Below are 22,195 nucleotides of genomic sequence, written 5' to 3'. Positions count from 1 at the left end.
GCTGACAATTGGCAGAGCCGGGATTTGAACCCATGACCTCTGACTCCAAAGCCCGGGCTCTTTCCACTGAGCCATGCTGCTTCATTGTGCTGCTATTACCTGGACTAGTGGATTGACCTGGCAGGGTGGGAGGAGGAAAGGAGGGAATAAGCTGGAGGCGGGGGAGGAGACGGGGAGGTGGTAGACCCACAGTTAAGAGAGAATTAGGGACGGATGGAGATAGATGAGCAGGGCTTCATCCCAAGGCATGTGGAAAACTGAGTCAGGATTCCTGGGCTGGGAACAAGGGAGCATTGAGGGAGATAAGTCCCATGGAAAGGCACAGGGTGGGGCCCTGGCATGCGGATCCAGCAGGACTCCCACCCCCTCAGACGGTACATTTCAAGTAAGGGAGAATCACCGCACAACTCTTTCCCTTTGTGGAACTAGGAGTGATCAAACTCTACTGCTGGTCACCATTCCTTAGCAAAGCAAGAGTGACCACATCTCCCTCTTTAAAAAGCTCCAATCCAGGCCTACAGTCCACACAGTGGGATTGTACTATAGGTACTCAATGCAGTGATCCGAGTTGCCTCGTCCCCTCTTCCTTGGGGGAAGTTCTTACTTTAGTACGAACATACTATCATTCCTAGTGTATGGTTGCAATTTGTGTCTGCTTTGATACCCCAGCAGTTTGTAAGCAACTTGAGAGCCCTGTGTCTTTCATTTCTGTTGCACGTTCCCAAGCACCTTCTCCAGTGCTCTGCACACATTTAGCACAGAATAGATACCGTTGCTACTGTTGCTGCTGCTGTTGACGATTTTGTCGAAAGAGAGAAGCAGGAGGAAGGTTGCATCAAGGGGCACGCTGGAAATTTTTCGAGGGACAAATCACTCTTATTTGTCACTTTCTCCATTCTCCTGAGGCCAGGGCCAACTCAGCTGAAGATGCTCCAGTAAAAACTATCAGAGGCAGCTGCTGACAGGTAGTAAATGTAGGTGGCTCTAGTATCTCCCACCACAAGTTGGGTGGTTCAATCTCCGGGCTCTGCACATGATGTGGTGTTTCTCCCCCCGCATCCCCAGCAAGGAGATCTGTTTGCTCCCCAAGGAGAAACAGCAAGTTAGACAATGTGTATCAGACGGTCTACCCAAACTCGGGTCTTGATACTTGCAGCCATAGAGGAGTCCACTTCCTGGAAGACCCACCCACTCGGTCGTTTATTCAGTAGTATTTACTGAGCACCTACTGTGTGCACAGCACTGTACTAAGCTCTTGGGAGAAACAGAATAAGACATGGTCCCTGCCCTCTGGGAGCTTACAATCTAATGAGGGAAAAAGGCAGTCATAAAATGAATACATACAGTGGGAATAGGAGGAAAAATATAGATACAACTGGTAACACAATTGTATGAAACAATGACTAAATAAATGAATGAGTGTATCCCGTTTTCACCTCAGAAAAAAACTGGTCACTACTACATTCTCCTCTGAATGTATGAAAATCAAAACACTTTCATTATTTTTTATTTTCAAACCTTCAAACTTGTCAGGTGTTTTCTTTCATATAGAATTTGTGACCAGTCATCCATCTTTTAGGCCAGTCATGCGTTTAGCGTAGATTCCCACCCCCCTGGGCCCCAGGTCTGAAATAAATACATTTTCAGAATTGTAATATAACACAATCATGTTTTCTGGATTAATAGCTTTTCATTCAAAATGAGTTTTGTTCTCAAAGTTTTGGAATACTCATCTCCCCAATCCAGAAGCTACTGCATTTCAAAGATTTGAACTACTGAAAGTCAGTAGTGCAAAAGTCATCTGAAAGGGGGCTTTCAGAAAATGGTTGCAGATGTGACATAAGCTCCAGGGGACCTTCTAAGGACAGATTGGTAATCATTGATGCTGTCTAGGTTGGTAATAATTGGGATCACTAGAGTGAATCTAATCAATCAATCATATTGCTGAGTGCTTACTGTGTGCCGAGTGCCGTACTAAGCACTTGGGAGAGTACAGTATAACAGAGTTGGTAGACATGTTCCCTGCCTGCCGTGAGCTTACAGTCTTAAAGGGGAGAAAGACATTAACATAAATCAATGAATTTCTGACGTGTACACATAAGTGCCGTGGGTTTGAGGGAGGGGTGAATAAAGGGTGCAAATCCAAGTGCAAGAGTGACACAAGGGACGGGAGAAAAGGAAATGAGAGTTTAGCCAGGGAACGCCTCTTGGAGGAGTTGTGCTTTTAATAAGGTTTTGAAGGTGGGGAGGGTGATCATCTGTCAGATATGAAAAGGGAGGGAGTTCCAGGCCAGAGACAGGATGGGGGCGAGAGGTGGGCGGTGAGATACAGGAGATCAAACAGTGAGTAGTTTGGCATTAGAGGAAATGCAAGACAGCAGAGAAGAAGATCAGGGCTGGAGATGTAGATTTGGAAATCACCACAGAGAGATGGTAGTTGAAGCCGTGGGAACAATTGAGTTCTCCAAGGGAGTGGGGGAAGATGGAGAATAGAAAGTGACCCAAACTGAGCTGTGAGGGACTCCCACTGTTAAGCGGTGGGAGGCAGAGGGGGAGCCCATGAAAGAGACTGAGAATGAACAGTCGGAGAGATAGGAGAGCCAGGAAAGTGTCAGTGAAGCCAAGAGTGGATAACGTTTCCAGGAGAAGGGAGTGGTCAACAATATTGAAGGCAGCCGAAAGGTCAAGGAGGATTAGGATGGAGTAGAGGCCATTGGATTTGGCAAGAAGGAGATCATTGTTGACCTTTGAGAGGGCAGTCTCTGTGGCACTTAAGGGGGTGGTTGCCAGATTGGAGGACAGCAAGGAGAAAATTCTTGTTTTTTTTTTTAAGAAAGGGGAGACATGAGTATGTTCAAAAGCAGTGGGGGAAAAGCTTTTGGAGCGCTAACAGTTGAAGATGGCAGTCAGGGAGGGAAGAATAGAGCGGGGGAAGTGCTTCGATAAGGTGTGAAGGGATGGGATCCGAGGCGCAGGTATAATCTAGACCATTTACGGACAAGATATGATCAACTGGGATCAAAAAAGAAAAAAAGACAGCGCAATAATCCATTAGAAATTGAAATACCTGGAAATATGAAGAGAATCTGAATGAAACCAAGCTGAATTTATTGGAAGGTTAAACAATATTTAGAAATAGGAATAAATCCCAATTAAAACTTATTTGAAAGAGAGAAATAAAAAGGTGAAAGTTGGAAAGAAATGATGGAAACTGGTATTATCAAATTGAACGCTACTTTTTGTTGAACTAATCCAAGTTTGACATCTTTACATTTTTTCTTCAGTATGCAAGGGTCCATATTATAACATATTTTAAAATGAACCAGCATTTTTCAATGTTACAAATATTTTATTGGACTAATAAAAAATACATACAGATAACCATAGGATATACACGCAGGAGTTTAGGGATATATGTCATACTTTTCAATATGAAACAAGTTACTTAGTACTTATCTCATGGAGATATATAGCTAGATGTTAGGCAAGACAATAATACCATCTTTGAAAATGGAAGTACGAGAATATGAAGTGGGAGTTACTAAAATAAGAACAAAAAAAACACCCTCCTTACATGTAGCATGGAAAACATATTTATTGAGAAATTTTACTTCCCCAATCTGCAACTGTTTGGAAACATTCATTGTCAGCCAATAGGAAAAGCAACTATCCATTTATATATATATATATTTTACGTATATACAACATATACAGACCTTGCTTAGAGAGTTGGCATTTTTTCTCATTTTAATATACCATTGTCTTAAATTTCATCCTTAAATAATCACAAAAATGTTCCAAGGAAATAGCAGAATTTTACAAATCTTTATCCTTATTGATGTTTGTATTTAACATTCTGATAGGTTTATAAATCAAAATAATCCAAAGTACAGATCTATAAGACCCTGTAAAATGTCATATTAATGGGAACTTAGGAAGTAAAAAATATATATATATATATATATATATTTGAAGTAATTTGAAGTCCATGTGCCCATTTTACATATTGTTTACATTTGCTATGAAAACGGGGTTTGAATAATCTCTTTAATACCAGATTCTGAAAGATCACATCATCACCATTGAAATCTCCAGTATTGCCACAGTCCTGGAGTTGTGTGAAATGCACTCTGCATCTGGAACATCATACCCAGTAAGACTGCTAGACATACTGGTGTGGAAAGATGGGTGGCGGGAAAGGCAGAGGGAGATTTCTAATGGGAATTGGGAAAGAACTTCTTAGGTTTTGTATAAAGATTTAGGTTTGGAGTCAGGTCATTGCACATTTTAACGAACGGTTTCACTAATACTTAAAGCGCTGTTTACAGAGAAACAACAGAGTAATTTCTTTTCTCATAGGAATCACAACATATGGAAATACTCATCTTGCAATGTAATTAAGTTAATAGCGAAAACATCACATAGTAAAGAACACAGTATGCACACTTTGAAAAAATACAACTTGTAAGCACACTGCTTTTAAGTAGTCAAATCTATTCAAGGTTTGCCATCAAAATGGAGATCATTTTACATAAACATAGATTTTTTCTGTCAATTTCAATAATAGCATCTCAATACAAACACCTCATGAAATTCTCAAAACAATGCAGTTTTACTGGAAAAATAGTGCTTGGCTTAAGAAAAAGTGCTTCTAAGCTTTTGTGAGGTTCTCCATTTTTGGATAATGCTTTTACTCTTAACATTTTTAGAATATGTCTGATGGATGTAATTCTTAAATTCCTTTGGTTCATCAATTAGGTATTAAGGCATTTCAGATTCCTTAGAAGGACTTACTCATGTTTCGTGTTGTATTCGTATTTTAAATAACAATGAAATAGAAACTTTTTAAAAATAGAACAGGAGAAAACCATGCATAATCACTGCATTTGAGAAAGCACTTTTTTGTAACCAACCGTTGCAGGGAAAGAAAACATCAATCACCAGAAGGCAACATGAACAATGAGGAAGATTACTATTGGTATGCAGGTTGGGAAAAGGGAGACCCTTATGACTGGGGCACTTGATCCTCTGGCATTCTGACCTAGAATAGATGAAAAACATCCAGTTAAACGTTAAGTAATCCAACAATAGTATTTATTGAGCACCCACTGTGTGCAAAGCACTGTACTAAATAGGTGGGTAAAATAGAAGAATGATACTGAAAAGCATTCCCTGCAGGGATCTAGGCAGGGGACTGAAAACCCAACAGATCTGTGCCTTTCTCAGCGCCCCGTCCCCCAACCACAAAACCAACTCTCTCCTAATGTACTCTCCCGAGGACTTAGTTCAGTGCTCCGCATGAAGGAAGCACTTGATAAATACCACTGATTGATTGATTGAGAAGCAGCGTGACTCCGCGGAAAGAGCCCGGGCTTGGGGGTCAGAGGTCATGGGTTCTAATCCTGGCTCCACCACTTGTCAGCTGTGTGACTTTGGGCAAGTCACTTCACTTCTCTGTGAAATCTGTAAAATGGGGATTAAGACTGTGAGCCCCACGTGGGACAACCTTGAATACCTTGTATCCCCCCAGCGCTTAGAAAATAATATTATTATCAAGGACCACTAGTTCTGCAGCTGGATGCTCAAACCAGACATACAAGAGTGCCTATCAAGTAAGGAACACTAGGAATGTACCAGAGCTTAGTACAGTGGCTGGCACATAGTAAGTGCTTAACAAATGACATAAAAACTAAAGAAAAATGCAGTGGCCTAAACATCAGGGGGGCAAATTCAAAACCAAGCCTGCTTCCTCAAAACCAAATTCAAAGGCATTGAGCGAACCAGCTGTTTCCTTTGCCCTGTGGATGCCCCTTCCCACTTGGGTTTAGATGAAGAGGAGGCAGGGATGAAGACAGGCCAGAAGTTGCATTCCACATTAAGGTCACATCTTCTCCAAGAGTCCTTCCCCAATTATGCCCTCTTTTCCCTGGCTCACTCCCCCTTTTTCATCATCTATGCACTTCAATCTGTGACCTTTGGAAATTTGCTATTTGCCCCATCCCTAACCCCACAGAACTTATGTATGTACTTTTAAATGATAAATTATTTACCCATATTAATGTCTGTCTCCCCCTCTAGACTTTAAGCTTGCTATGGACAGGGAATGCGTATGCTAATTGTGTTGCATTGTACTCTCCCAAGCTCTCTGTATGTAGTAAGTGCTCAATAAATATAACTGATTAATTGATGGCAGAATCCTAGAAATTCTTTCATTCTCTCCTATTGCCATGAGCTCTGGAGGGAGGAACATTCGTATAGGGTTGACTTTTCCTTTCTAGGTAAATTGGTATGTCCAGGGAAGAGGAAACAGAACCCAAACTGGAACCACACTAATTAGGTAAGCTCTGAAGGATATAGTGTTTTGGTTATAGCCAGTTAGGCTTATTTAGGGAAAAGATTAGATTTTATAGTCCAGTGTCAGATTCCTAGTGTCCTCCAGAAGTCCTCTAATTCATCCTCTCACTTGCAGAGGGATTTGATTATCTTGTATTTAACACAGCACTTAGCACACAGAAGGTCCTTAACAAATTTTGCAATTATTATTATTTTTGTTGTTGTCAGACAGGGCTGCCGCTTCTACAACTCACCAAGATGGCATCTATAGGCACCCAACACAGTTCTCTGCCCTCCACAGGCATCCCATATAAGTCTCTGGTTCCAAAGAGGGCTTCTTGTCTTTTTTGTATCTAAGACCCCTCCACAAATCCCACCACCCCCTCTTGGTGAGGACCCACAGATAAGACTAGTCTGAACTGCTGACTCGACTCTATGCTAGCTAGGTGGTTAAGGGTTGATAGACTGTCAATAAAGATTTCTTTTTCAGTATAGCCTTCCTATTGAATTCTGTGTTAGGACAGAGAGACACAGGGGTGAGGGACATTGACACGGAGAGCGAGACACACTGTCCCCAGGTATATCTGAGTAGGTGTACATGTTTTACAATGGCGCATCTGTCTTCATCCAACTGAAAGTTCTCCTCACCCTCTGCCCATCACCTTTCCCATTGAACTTTAAAAGCCTTAGAAATAGACATAATCTACTCTCAATAGAGGAAGAGATGAGCCTTGAAATAGCTCTCGATGTGCTCAGAGAGGGAATCTAGACCTTAACTGAAATTGGGCTAAACCTTGTCACCAGTGGGAAAGCAACTGGTTAGGCTGTCATATTAGCCAAGGCTCATATTATTGCAGGGATGCTTAAACCAACAGAGGCTACTTCCTCTGCTAAATGGATATAAAACAAAATCAAAAAGAGAACTTATCATGAAGTCAAATAAAACCCCAATGAAAGCAACCGAGTGGCTTGTCTTAAATCTGCCAAACAGCAACCAGGTTTATATATCTAGCCTTACCTCATAAGTATACAATGATTACCCTAAACTCTACCACTTTGAAAGGACTATATGACCAATACCTGTTGAAGAATAATTACAGCTCTTCATTTTATTTAAAAATGTTAAAGATGACAGTACTTTCCAAATAGTTGCCAAAGTCTGCGCTATTTTTATCTTCATTAAACAGTTTAGACTTTATCACTCAGCATCTTTCTCTCTAAATATAATTACTACTGGAAAAGTTGTTTAAAAATAAAAAACCCCACAATTCTGGTGTGTGCCACTGCTGAATTTACATGATAATTTAACATTAAGTGAGAGTTAGCTTTCATATTTTCTGGATTTAAGTTATTACCATTGAGAATTAAAAAATCAACAGTTTTCATTAATTAATAAAAACTCCATTCTCATAGAGCTAGGCTCCTGTAATCACTGGCCCAGCCAAGCTCAACAGGCATCTGTAATTGACAGATGAGAAACCTAGAAATGATTCAGCAAACCTAATAAGTGAAATAAGTACTTCCACAGTATAAAGGAAATATATGTCTTTAGCAGGGCTACTTTATTTTTATTTCAGAAATATTTAAACCTAGACTATATAACACTATTCCTTGAAGTATCCCAGTTATATTTTACATTGACTTTTATTTTTTAAATGGTTACATCTAGATCAAGTTGAATTCCTGCAATTCACACTATTATGACTCCGGTTGTCTTTCACTGAACCATACAAAATTTTATTAAGTACTCTCAGATTAACATTTTTGTGGGTTTAAATGGATAAGACTAGGTCCCTGGGTATAAACTGTCTTCAGTTTGATCAGACCAGGATATCCTACATGATATTAAGGAGATGTTATTTGTGTTCAAATCTTCACCTCGCTTTTTCATTAAATGATGATAACCATGGACTTCTCTTTTACTGGGGCAGTAAATACAAAACATTACAGGTTTGGGGTGACTCCTCTGAAGAACATAGTACATCAGGAGCGATAAAGAGAGGGAGACATACATTTCTCTTGAACCCAAACCAGTGGGAAAGAATATGGACATATGGTTGAGGCCACTTTCTTATTGGCAATTGGGATCAAAAGACCTGAAAAATTATGTGATACATTGATTTCTGTGTTGATGTCAAGAAGTCTCCTTTTTCAGATATCTTTACTTTATACATAATCCCTCCCAAAAAGTGCTCAATAAATACCACTGATGATGATGATGATGGCAGGGTTTGGTTGGGAAGATGAGGAGAGATATGAGACTGCAGAGAAGGAGAAAGATCAGGACTGGAGATGTAGACTGGGGAATCATCCTCATAGAGATGGTAGTTGAAGCCATGGGACCGAATAATAATAATTATGATATTTGTTAAGCACTTACTGTATGCCAGGCACTGTGCTAAGAGTTGGGGTGGATTTAAGCAAATCGGGTTGGACGCAGTCCCTGTCCCACGTGAGGCTCACAGTCCCAATCCCCATTTTCCAGAGGAGATAACTGAGGCCCAGAGAAGTGAAGTGACTTGCCCAAGGTCACACAGTAGACAAGTGGTGGAACCGGGATTAGAATGCATGACTTTCTGGCCTGTGCTCTATCCATTACGCCCTGCTGCTTCCCATTGAGTTCTCTAAAGGAGAGGGTTTAGATGGAGAATAGAAGGGGATACAGAACTGAGCCTTGAGGGACTCCCACTGGTAAAGGATGGGAGGCAGAGAAGGAGCCTGGGAGAGAGACTGAGAATCAACAGCCAGAAAGATAGGAGGAGAACCAGGAGAGGACAGTGGCAGCGAAGGCAAGGTTGGATAATGTTTCCAGGGGAAGGAGGTAGTCCACAGTGTCGAAGGCAGCTGAGAGGTTGAAGCTGGTTAAGAGAGAAGCAGCATGGCTCAGTGGAAAGAGCATGGGCTTGGGAGTCAGAGGTCATGGGTTCTAATCCCGGCTCCATCCTTTGTCAGCTGTGTGACCTTGGGCAAGTCACTTAACTTCTCTGTGCCTCAGTTACCTCATCTGGAAAATGGGGATGAAGATTGTGAGCCCTACCTGAGACAACCTGATTACCTTGTATCTACCCCAGTGCTCAGAACAGTGCTTGGCACCTATTAAGCACTTAACAAATACAAACATTATTATTATTAGGATTAGAGCACTGTATTAAGTGCTTAGGAGAGTACAATACAGTTGGTTGTTCATTGCCCACAATAAGTTTACAGACTAAAGGTAGACACTGAGATAGATGCTCAATGGCATTTTAGCCATCTCTAGATAACAGGCATTTATTACCCCCTATTACCAAAATGTTATTGAGCATCTCCACCTGCCAGGCATAGTGGCACAGAGATACTGGTAGAAATTTTGCTCCCTTCCTTGCCAGGCACCACCCAGGATTTAGCATTATAAAATGTAAAGAAATAATTTGAATGGCTGACAACATACTTGCACGTCTTGGAATCCTGATCTGTTCACTATTAGTTCCATCTCCACCATCTGTTTTGGCCTTTATTTCGATAATATAGTCTTCGTTGGTAGGCAGGAAAAGTTCAGCATATGTTTTATTTGTGTTCAGCACTTTCACGTTACTTTGGCTGCTGGTCCAATAGAAAACCTAAAATACGAAGGGGGATTTCTTTTAATTCAGAGTTTTCTTCTGTTTCATCTACCATTACTTTTTGGTTTTCACTGCTTATTTTGAAAAGACTAAAGAACCAGTCATTTGCCACAAAAGGGGCTATTCCAATTTCCCAAAATGAAGGGTAGAAAGGATAACAATTGCTTCATATGTGGAAATTATTCTCCTCGATATAAACCTGATTTTATATCCTATAAAAATCATTTAAACCCCCAGTAATGAAATTATTTTATTCCATTACTAATCTATCACCATATGCGGTAAGACAAATCATTCTTTTAAAAATTTTGTTCCTGAGACTTTCCATTATCTGAGTCAAAAGCTTAAAAGAAAAAAGGAAAAGATATTTAGAAAACCCCTTATCAAAAGGTCCATTTTATAGGCTCACAGAAGAAATAATACTGCTAGGATTGAATGAATTTGTTTTCTTCTTGAATTCTTGCTGACAGCTACATAATAATGATACATTGAAAAATGGGGTATTTGCTCAATCTTCCTGCAAGGAGCCAGAGGTTTAAGTCAATAAGTGAGTGGTAAGCTGCTAAACATTTTTTAATGTAGGAAGACATCATATAAAATGATATAAGAACAAAGACTATCATCAGATATCCTTTCAAGGTTTTGAGACTGCAAAGGAGGTGTTCATTGTTCCTTTCAAATGTTTCCTTGGGTACCTTGGGATGCAAACAATGGAGAGTCATTTTCAAAAATGTCATTGAAAGAAGAAAGGCGTGAATCCTCCTAAGTTGCCATCACAGAAGGAGTTGCCATTCAGTCAAGAAGAATGTACAACAAGGTTAAGGGACTTAAACATGCCTGAGGGACTCAGTTCTCCATTTTACTTTTTAGCAGTGTAAGTCAGGGTTGAGTGTCAGGGACCAAGGATTGTGGTTCATGTAGATAACAGGAGTTTACCCAGGGTTCAGGGAAAACCACAGTATGTGGAGATATCAAAATAAATGTGGAGACACCCAAGCGTTATATTAGCTCTCTAATCCACCAGAATCAAGTCGTCTTGGCCACCCAGTTGATCTTAAAAGGCAGAGAGTTAGTCCAAAAAGAGTAATAAATGATATTTACTGAGTGCTTACTAAGGGTAAAGCACTCTGTTGGGACCATACTGCTGCTGTTTTATATCCGCTGAGCAGCCAAGATGACTTCGTTTCGCTGGCTTAGAGACCTAATATTGATTGAATATCGCTGGTCGACCTGTCCACTTGGCCCACGTTTAGCCACGGCCAAAAGGGGTTCTGCAGTTCTGTTATTCAGCATCTCCCTGGAATTCCCCTTTGGCTACTCTGTGGCCCTGATATCTAGATTGAGAAGTACTACATTAGACACAGTACTTTACCAAGTATAAATGGAAAACCGAATTAGAAGCTTCTGTCCTTGTTAATAGATGACTTACTTTATATCCAGTTACTTCTGACTCATTTTCCATTGCTTTCACTTGTTCCCAGCTCAGTAATACCTTAGAGTCAGTTGCATTCCATACAACATTTTCCGGTGGCTGGCTGGGAGCTTGAAATACATAATGAAAACATACTTTTAATTTCCTCGATAATCTTGATTTATTATTCAGGAGCAAGTAATAGTTGAGGTAATTTATTGTCATTACGTGTTGGATGTTCAAACATTCAAAATGGATCATCATCATTTGTACATTATATGACTCACAGACAAATTGGGAATATAAGAAATAAATAGAATTGGATGTAATTGGTGCTTCTTATGCTATTTAATGCAGCCTTCACTGCGTAAGATTAAACAAAAGCCTCTGAATAAAAAGAACAGCTAATGTGTTCTACTACCTCCATCATATCTACTGGTATTTACTTACATGAATTAATAACCAAACTATAAAATTACAATCATTAATAAAGCAGGTTGAGAGCACTATACATCAAAATGCCTGTATTTCAACAGTATCCACTTCCTAATCTCAAAAGTTGTTGAAAAAAGGTAAAATTAAGCACTCACAGATCTAACTCTCCTTAACACATAATTTCCCAATTTTGAAGTGCTGAACTATTGTATTCACAAACTTCTAAATCTGAATAAATGAAGACACAGTTACCAAGTACATAGTACTGTCACTGAGTTAAGATGGTCATTATCTTTTAGCTTTCTTTGTCTAGGCCAAACAACAGAATACCTTTAACCTCTCCACATTGTATCAAGCCCTTCAAACATTGTGTCATTCTTTTCTGGCCACTCACTAGTTTCTCTACATTGTTTTCAATTGTGAGGACTACAACAGAAGATTTAGGAACACTCCCCTCTCACTCCCAATTGCATCTACGGCATCCTCCTACCTGTAATTTATTTTAATGTTTATCTCAGGCACTAGATTGTTGTTTCTAAGCTCCTTGAGGGCAGTGAACATGTCTGCTAACTCTACTGTGTTCTCCCAAGTGCTCAGTACAGCACTCTGCAGAGTAAGTGCTAAATAAATAATATCAATTGATTGACATCTCGCTTTAATTAGAGTCCCACCAAAGCGGTGGACCACACAGTTGAATATATATGAACATAAAATAGGTGGGATTGTAGTGAGGGCTTTTTGGTGCCATCCCATGGTTAAGATAAATCCTCCCCCTGATGGAAGAGGCCTTCCCTGACTAAGCGCTCCTTTCCTCTTCTCCCACTCCCTTCTGTATCCCCCCCCACACCAGTCCCACAGCACTTAGCACATATCTGCAAGCACTTATTTATATTAATGTCTGTGACTCCACCAGACTGTACGCTCATTGTGGGCAGGGACTGTGTCTGTTTATTGCTCTATTGTACTATCCCAAGTGCTTAGTATAGTGCTCTGCACACAGTAAGCTGTCGATAAATATGATTGAATGAATGAATTGAAGTTTGCCTTCATGAAGAGCCTTGATCCCAAAGATTACCCTGAGGCTGGTAGGCAAATCCCCTTTGCTGCCATCCTACCTCTTATAAGGACTTATTACAACGTGAACCCTGTCACTGGTCGTGGGGATTTTCTAGGGAAAATCAAGATATTCAAGTATATTTCCCTTGTTAGGGTGATCAAACTGCCTTTACCTGGGAGAACATAGTTTGCTTGTTTTTGAAAAATGACTAAAACAACAATTTTTCATTCATTCATTCAATCGTATTTATTGAGCGCTCACTGTACTAAGTGCTTGGAAAGTACAATTCAGCAACAGATAGAGACAATCCCTACCCAACAATGGGCTCCTTTCCTCCATGTGTTTTATAAAAGAGTGGCTAGCGGTTCCACAATAACATCCACCAATTCCAAATGTGTCCCAGAGTACACGTCAACAGGCCCTGATATGAATGCATTCCATTAAAAACAAAAACCAACCAAACAAACAAGTTTTATCCCCTATTCTAATGCGGCTTTCTAGCTTTGCATCACAAGGAACAGTTCTGGTCAACTATTCACATCTGGTATGCTTTCCATCAACTGACATGAAAAACGTCCAACAACCTTAAACCATTTTTTGTATTTTTGTGGTCATCTGTTCCAGCTTTCCTTTCCTGGCTATCAGGAGGATTACATTTTTTTCTGGGCTTTTCTCATCCAACTTAATGAAAAATTTTATCTTGTTATATTTGAATATTGGGATAGCCTTATTGCCTTTCCACTTTCTCTTTTCTAAGTTTATTCCTCTCAATCATCCTATTTCTTTACACTCCTCTTTAGTGATTAGGTCGATTGCCTAATTTTTGAGTTTTCCAATGTGCGCTTCAATTTTCCCTATATTTCTGGATTTGATCAACTTGGCATTCAGTTTCTTTCCCGGGCCTTCTGAGACAAAGATATGTTCTGCTCCTGTTTCTGCACAAATGCCTTTCTGAAGAACAGCAAAATTTCTTGGACTTCTCTGACTCAACTAATTTAACCAGATTTTTTTCTTTCAGCTGTTCTCCCAGAAGTAACTTCTCAGTAGAGATTTAACCAAAATGCAGATATAGGGCCTGAATCACCAGGGTACGCAGTCTCTGCAGTTTCACCCACGTAACAGTACTAATGTGGATTCTGAGCTTCAAATCCTTATGCATCTGTTTATGTTTAGGCACGTCTTCAATCAGTTGGGCTTCTGCTCAAGTTTCAGAAAATGTAAATTAATCTAGGTTCAACTTCGCTATATTTCAGAGTACACTAGCTTAATTCTGAGCCTGTAAACTGTAGCACACTAAGATAAGACCTAAATTAGTGTTTTATCAGCTCTCCTCAGAGTACTAAGCAAACACCTTGCACACTGCATCGCTAGCTGCTCCTGTACAGGAATCCCATCCCCACATTGACCTAATGCCTCAGGTGCGTATGTTCACCTGAACGCCAACATGAACAACCGAAACCGCTTCCGACTTCTCTGATAACTGCCCTCCTCACACAGTCGTATTCTAATACGTATCAGAATTCTAATTCTAATGTCGCATTCTAATACGACAGGTAGCATGATAAATGGCCAAAAGGGCGGCTCTGACGTTTGCTTTTCTAAAGACCATTTCTGTAAAGATTGACAAATAACAACCAGGTTAATATTATAATGCTAATTACCAGAAAAACACAAGCTGACAATAATCTTTTTGCTTCAAGTTTTACCCAAGTTAAACAACAAAACTGAAGCATGCATTTTCCCTTCAGGATCTAGTATAACGATTTCTTCCCCGTGTGCTTAATCATTGGGATTCTGGCCATCGATCACGGGGGCTTGGAGGTAGCTACGTGCACTCTTGTGACTCTGTTTTAGATGGAAGGGTTTCAGTTGTTTTTAACGGTCCATCACTAGGTGTGATGAAGATGCAAATTTGCTGAAATTGAGACTATTACACACCAATGTAATTCTGTTCTTCAGCCGTGATATTTTTGGTTTAGTTTCTGAAAGAGGAATTTACCTTAAAATTATGGATCTTGAAACATATTAGTTGCTCTAGTGAATTAATGAATAAAGCATTATCTATTATCGATCCGTCTCTCTCAGCTGTCTGATGCCATTGAGAAGGATGAAGTGGTAATGGTTAGTTTTTATAGGATTAGCTAGAAGGTCACCTTCTATGATGATTGAGGTGGCTCTCATGAAGTGAAAAATATCAGCAATTGCAGTGAAACTGCTGTGGTGGGTGACATTTACCAGAGTAGACAGTTAGTATAAACAACTGAGAGACAGTTCTGCCAAAAGGTGATGAGATGGTTATTAAAAAGAAATAGCAGGAAATTAAGACAGCCCTCTGTTCCCACATCTAAGACCAGGTGTCTCTGATGTACAGAAAAACATATGGAATGCCTTTACTAGGTCATACCACTAGTCCATCCAGCCCAGTATGGTTGCCTCCCTTGACATCCACCTCGATAGGATGTACATTCTAACATCCCTAACTTTTCTCTTCTCATTCCTAACTTTCCCTTTAATAACCTGTTTTATGCTGCTTGTTTATGAATTTAGCCCAGACCCTTCTTGAACCTTCTCCTTTCAACCTGCACAAATTTCCTATGTGAAGTGAGTGAAGTGTTTCCTTTTCAGTCAATCAATCAATCATACTTATTAAGTGCTTAGTCTGTGCAGGGCACTGTACTAAGCACTTGGGAGAGTGCAACACAACAATATAAAGGACACATTCTCTTTCCACAGTGAGCTTTTTTTGTCTTTGAAGCTACCCCCTGCCTGTTTCAATGGGTGCCCTCACACTGTGTTGTTGGGCAATTCAGGAGCATATTTCAATGGTTGCCCAGTCCATTTACTTCCCAAGTCAGGCATTCAATGCCCCCAAAGCACACATCTTTATGTGTGTTTCGTATGTTAGATGAAAAAGATAGGTTATCACCTCAACACACAGATCAAAGAATACAGGCTTTGGTGGACCAATGGCGGTGGCAATTCCAATGATGTACTTCATCTGCTGAAAGCCCCATGCCTCAGTTTTCCCTAATGTTGGAATTTTGAAACCATGAGGAGGGATCTGGCTGACCGAAGCTATTAAAAAGGTGCACAGTGAATTGCATTCTGGAGTAAATGAACGACCAGAACAGCTGTCCAAGAACAAAGTTCAAGATTCAATCAGTTAAATGAGTGCACTGATTGGATGTTATCAGAGGGTCAGAGTCAAGAGAGTCACTTGTGCTAATCCTATTTAGAAGTTGCTTGCCGATTTGTACTTCCCAAGTGCTTAGTACAGTGCTCTGCACACAGTAAGCGCTCAATAAATATGATTGAATGAATGAATGTCAAGTCAGGTTGCTCACTTGTTGAGGGCCGTATCTGAGAGACGAGGCAGATAGCAAAAAGCAATTTCTAGCAATGGCTGCCACAGGAGAAAGTTGAGATAGCACTTATTTAACAGAAAAACTCATTCACTTTTCTGAAGAAGCTGAGGGAGACCCAGTCGCATTCCCTGTAGGCTTCCACAGACCTGTGTCTTATCTGGATTGAATTTCAACCACATTGCTCTTCTTTGAGTCACTATCTCGGATAGGGTTAAAAGGCAAGTGAGACTCAAGGGTTTTCACCAGCATACTGCTGATGCCTAATGCTGCATCTTTGATGCCTGACTCTTCCTAAGGAGGTTCATTCTGATCCAAATAAACTATAACCATTCCCATTGCTCAATATAGTCATGTGACTTTTTGTGCCCATTCTAAGTGGTGGGAGTTTCTGTCAACACACTCACAAAAATGTGGCTTATGTTTCCCCATCACACCCAGATGAAGCTATCTTGAGCAAGCTATCTTGAGAAGCAGCATGGCCTAGTGGAAAGAGCCAGGGCCCAGGCGTCAGAGGACCTGGGTTCTAATCCCGGCTCTGCCAAATGTTTACTGTGTGACCTTGGGAAGTCACTTAACTTCTTTGTGCCTCAGTTCTCCTTTTCTCCTGTCCTCTTAGACTGTTAGCCCCAGGCAGGACAGGGTCTGTGTCCAATCTAATTCACTTGTATGTACCCCTGTGTGTAGAACAGTGTTTGACATTTAACTTAACTTAAGCACTTAACAAATACCATTTAAAAGCAAACAAGGAAAATAATGAAATAAGGCTTACAAGGCTCCACAGCTGAAGGTGTTGTGTAAATGAGAAATTTCCCCAAGCTGTCTAGTTAGAGTTAGAAAATAAGAAAAACTGAGATAAATCTGGAGGCATTTAATGGAACTGTACCTACTAATGGCAAAGAAAGTAGATGGCTTAACACAACCTCTAGACTGATTGTGTTGAAGGCTGCTAACAAATCCATCTAAATAACTTTCCTTAATGATGGAATAATTAGCAGAAATAGCACTATCTTCTAAAGGTGTTTTACCAAGGTTTTAATCATTTCAGTCATGGCAAGTGAAATCTGTTAGAGACTTTGTGAGAAGGCTTACATAACAGAAACTAAATGAAAATTAGGGGGACCTGGGAACCTCAGATTAAAAAAAAAGCAATAAATGGAACATTTTAAGATGGAAGGTCTGAAAAACTTGGAGCATGTCTCACATCTAATTGACCCTCCTTTTGGAGACTCTGGCATCAGATTTAAGGGAGGATACTTAATAGAAAGAAAAATAAAATTATTTACCTAGCAATTCTAGCATTACATTCAAATAACTTAAATGAGTGTCACACTCAACAGAGAGCTACTGATGATGGACTCTTATATTGGGCATTCACAATGCTCAGTAGGGAAAATTCTTGCCTTTTTTAAAAGATGGTAAGATGGTTTCATTACAGGGTTCAGAATCAGGAAGACGTACATCATTCTCATAATTATGCTTTTGTTATGACTCTTTCCTCAGATTTCAGCATGAGGATAATTACCTTCAGAGTGATAATTGCAAATTGCATTTGTGAGGCATCTGACTAGTAGAAGTGTTAAGAATTATAGAAGTGCAACCAGTAATAATGTCAGAAGTAGAAATTAAAAGGTTACATCCCTTTATGTTTTGATTTGTGCATGGGGAGACAACCTTATCTTCTGAACTTCAGATTTTTGAGTTTGTCAAGCATTCTTTTAAATGAACTTTTATTTTTTCTGTATTTCATTTCCTGTCACTGATCACTACGAAGACATTCATTTAATACCCATGTACCCAATTCTCCCAAGACCTAAATTTTTTGTTAACGAGTTGGGTACACGGGTATGTTGAGAGGGGCATTAACCCTTCAAACCACTAAGGAGCGGTTTATTCTACTGTCATGGAGCCTGCAAAATGCGGGCAACAGTGAACTAAAAAGTCCTCTATTGATGTGGAGAATTCGATGCTTCTCCTCAAGTGCCTAATTTTCTACCAAGCATTAAGCACTGGGGGAACTAGACTCAGTGGTAGTCAATTAAAAGCTTGATTAGCCATTACCAACTGTGATTTTTAATCAGTTTTCCCGAGCCAGGCAGGGCGAAACACCAACAAAAAAATTTTCAACACTAAGAAACCAGCAGTATGCTTTAGGACAGTGAGAACAGTAATCATCCAACATGAGGAATGACATGATTAATGTGTGAATCAGGAATCAGTTAGACATGGAGTTCACCACCCAGACCTGGATGAATCAAAACTTCTGATGAAGGACCGTCTGTGGAAACAGGTGCCGCATGCAACTTTGTTTGAAGAGGTCTTGCTTCCTCTGAATATCACTAAACTGTATAGAAAAATTCTGGTAGTAATTACATTACCACAGCATCCTGGGGGGAGTGATGGTTTCATTCTTATCACAAAGAAGGAATCTCAAAGAAATGGCAACAATATTTCAGTGATCTTTGATGCTCTCTCTAACACCCATTCCAACAATAAATAACTTGGGCAACATGTGAAGACATGACTTTTGCTGCAGTATTTAATGTTTCCAATGCAGTTAGACCCAAGAAGAATGGCAAAGTCCTGCATCTGAATGCACATCAGTGTTTCATGATACCAACATCAGTACCTTCAAGAAGCAGGTTGGCCTTGAGAAGCAGCTGAGCCGAGTGGAAAGAGCACAGACTTGGGAGTCAGAGGACTTTGGTTCAAATTGCGGATCTGCCAATTGTTTGCCGTGTCATTTTGGGGAAGGTTACTTAACTTCCCTGTGCCTCAGTTTCCTGAACTGTAAAACGGGGATTAATAATTATGGCATTTGTTACACACTTACTATCTGCCAGGCACTGTACTAAGTGCTGGGGTGGATACAAGCAAATTGGGTTGGACACAGTCCCTGTCCCACGTAGTGCTCACAGTCTCAGTCCTGCTTTTACAGATGAGGTAACTGAGGCACAGAGAAGTGAAGCGACTTGCCCAAGGTCACACAGCAGACAAGTGGCAGAGCTGGGATTAAAACCCATGACCACCTGATTCCCAGGCCTTGTGCTCTATCCACTATGCCTTGCTGCTTCTCAATTAAATCCTCCTCCCTCATACTTGGACTGAGAGCCCCATGTGGGACATGGACTCTGTCCAACCTGATTCAATTTTATCTTTTCAATTGCTTACAACATAGTAAGCACTTAACAAATACCATAATAATGTGAAGAACATAGGGGAGACAGATGACTGTGGAAACTATTGTGGCATCTTATTGCTCTCCATTGCTGGCCAGACTTAAGTCAGAGTCTTCTTGGACCAACTATTGAATTATGAGTCATACATTCCCAAGATCTCAATGTACTTCAGGCGAGAGCACAGCACCTTTTGTAAGCATCTCATACTGGAGAAGTGTACAGAACCTCACAAAATCCTCTGCATGCTTTTTGAAAACAGAATACCATCAAGTAGACCAGGGCTCCGGCAACTACTAGGAAAGCATTAGCAGCGCTGAAAAGTTTATTGAGATCCTAAGATCATTCCTCAGGTCAGAATATGATTCCGACCCAAGGGGAAATTCTTATCAGCTCAACAGGCAGAAAGCATTACTGACGGTTCTTGGACTTCCCATACTGGAATTTCTATATGTTCTTGCCTGAACATTGAAGGACATTCTCAAAAAGAGATGGAGATGATTATAGACCACTTTCAGAATCAAGAAAAAGCTAGGGATCAACGATTGAATTGACCTGCAGAAGAACCAAGTTATGTTAACAGCATGCACCTGTGAAGTATAAACAAAGCCAAGGACCTACGTCAACAACATGGAACTGAATGCTGTCCCTGAATTCTGCAAATGCAGCAGCCCTCTGTCCAATAATGCAAAGGAAGGCATAGAGGTAGAAAACCAAATCAGGCTATCATGTCCTTTGGGAGACTAACAGAGTTATAATGCACCAACGTTGAATCAGCTCAAACTTAAATTCTAGAGCAACTGTGGCTTCCAACCTTGTTTATTACTATAAGATCTGAACTTACCACATTTGACTTTGATAACAGTTCCTCTAACATCACTTATTCTCCATGCTTAACATCAAATGGATCACAAAAGATGAGGTTTGGAACATATTCTGTTGATCATTGCATCACCACATCATAGATGGGCAGTGTTAGGAGAACAGATGATAGATAGCTGAGTGGATCATCGTGGAAAAGCTAAGATGATTTGAAATGAGCTAACCATAAATCAATCAACAGGGTAAACAGAAGTAGCACTTTAAAAACACAATGCAGCAAAACCTCCGACTGCAGCGTAGCGGTGGATGGTCTGGAGACTGCAGACGAAGAGAGACCAACCTGCCATAAGGCAATTAGAAAATGGGCTGACTGTCACGAAACAGAGGCTCTGGAAAGATAGTGACATCAAGCAGAAGAAACAGAGAGCAGCATTGTGCCCTTCAGGTACCTAATGCAACAGCGCAGCAAGAGGTGATTTTCTATGTGGAAGGAATTACTGTTCACCAGTCAGTATTATTAGCCACACTTGTGCAGAATTATAAAAATCTCACCAGTAGTTGCATTTTCTTCAAACGTGAAGGACAGCTATCTTTCACTTTCTTGGTGCATCTCAATCTACTACATATCTTGAGTAGTTTCATCAGTGTCACTTCCAAACCATTCTCAAAATCAAATGGCAGGACTAGGCTACCACCTAGAGAAGCAGTGTGTCTCAGTGGAAAGAGCACAGGCTTTGGAGTCAGAGGTCATGGGTTAAAATCCCGGCTCCGCCAATTGTCACTCATTCATTCATTCATTCAATCGTATTTATTGAGCGCATACTGTGTGCAGAGCACTGTACTAAGCGCTTGGGAAGTACAAGTCGGCAACATATAGAGATGGTGCCTATCCAACAACGGGGTCAGCTGTGTGACTTTGGGCAAGTCACCTAACTTCTCTGTGCCTCAGTTACCTCATCTGTAAAATGGGGATTAAGACTATGAGCCCCCCATGAGACAACCTGATCACCTTGTAACCTCCCCAGCACTTAGAACAGTGCTTTGCACATAGTAAGCACTTAATAAATGCCATCATCATCATCATCATCATCACGTACAAGGTCCTGGAATGCAGTCAACTCATCTGCATTCGAGTTAATGTTCTGGGCAACATAGCTTTGCTAGGCAGGGCATGTGAGGAGAATGGACAATAGCAGGATAGCGAAGTGGCTGCTATATCACCAACTGAAAAGGGGGACTATGCAAGCTGGGAGGGCAGAATAAATAATTTGGAGACATAGCGAATCACCTATACAAGTCAAATGTTAGGCCACCACAGCAGAGAGGCCATTCTGGCAGGCAACAATTGGGAGAAGGGGGTCGCTCCCCCTGAGTGGAGGCTTCATAAAGATTGGGACCAAGGGGCAGACTCAGAAACAGAGACCGACCATTTATAGGCCAAACACATGAGCGCAGTTGCCGACTTGTACTTCCCAAGTGCTTAGTACAGTGCTCACAGTGAATGAATGAACTATCTTTACTTGCACACAATGTGGAAGAGATTTCTGGTCGTGCAACCATCTCTTCAACCACACCTACATACATGGGCAGGATTTCTTCACCGTCCCTTGTGTCATCTTCATAAACAGAGGACCGCTATACTCAGTGGTGCCACACTCTGAGGTCATAAATTGTTTTGCCTTCATGAATAATGAGTTTGTAAACACACAAGTTAATGTCAGACAAGAAAAAACAGCAGGATGAAATGACAAAAAAAAAAAAAACGGTTTTGTAGGTCTTTTGGTCCTCCAAAATACTATGATGAATAGTGTCCTATAAGAATTGAAACTTGATGAAACATATTCATATAAATATCAATGACAATTGATAAAGCATATTTATATTGATGTTATATAGTGTTGCTGATTGCCAGCAGAATCGGGTTCATTTGCAACATTTAATGTAACTAAATGGATTTGGAAGTATGATAGGACATGCAATGATATCTTAATAGCTTT

At 40.5% G+C, this 22,195-nt stretch overlaps 1 protein-coding gene across 2 annotated transcripts in view; it reads right to left on the bottom strand.

The window, feature by feature from the left end:
• Positions 1–4,375: 4,375 nt before the first annotated feature.
• LOC119950329 (contactin-3-like) overlaps positions 4,376–22,195 on the bottom strand; it is a 281,892-nt gene continuing 264,072 nt past the window's right edge. For both annotated transcript variants that reach the window (XM_038772626.1, XM_038772625.1), the window contains exons 20-22: positions 11,365–11,477; positions 9,764–9,932; positions 4,376–5,041 (exon numbers count right to left, since the gene is read on the bottom strand). In XM_038772626.1, coding sequence (XP_038628554.1) covers positions 4,938–5,041; positions 9,764–9,932; positions 11,365–11,477 — 386 coding nt within the window. In that variant the 3' untranslated portion in view covers positions 4,376–4,937. The remainder of the gene's footprint in view (positions 5,042–9,763; positions 9,933–11,364; positions 11,478–22,195) is intronic.

This window comes from Tachyglossus aculeatus, chromosome X1 (assembly GCF_015852505.1).
Source record: "Tachyglossus aculeatus isolate mTacAcu1 chromosome X1, mTacAcu1.pri, whole genome shotgun sequence".
Classification (NCBI taxonomy): Eukaryota; Metazoa; Chordata; class Mammalia; order Monotremata; family Tachyglossidae; genus Tachyglossus; species Tachyglossus aculeatus.
This window is presented reverse-complemented; position numbering and strand designations above follow the sequence as displayed.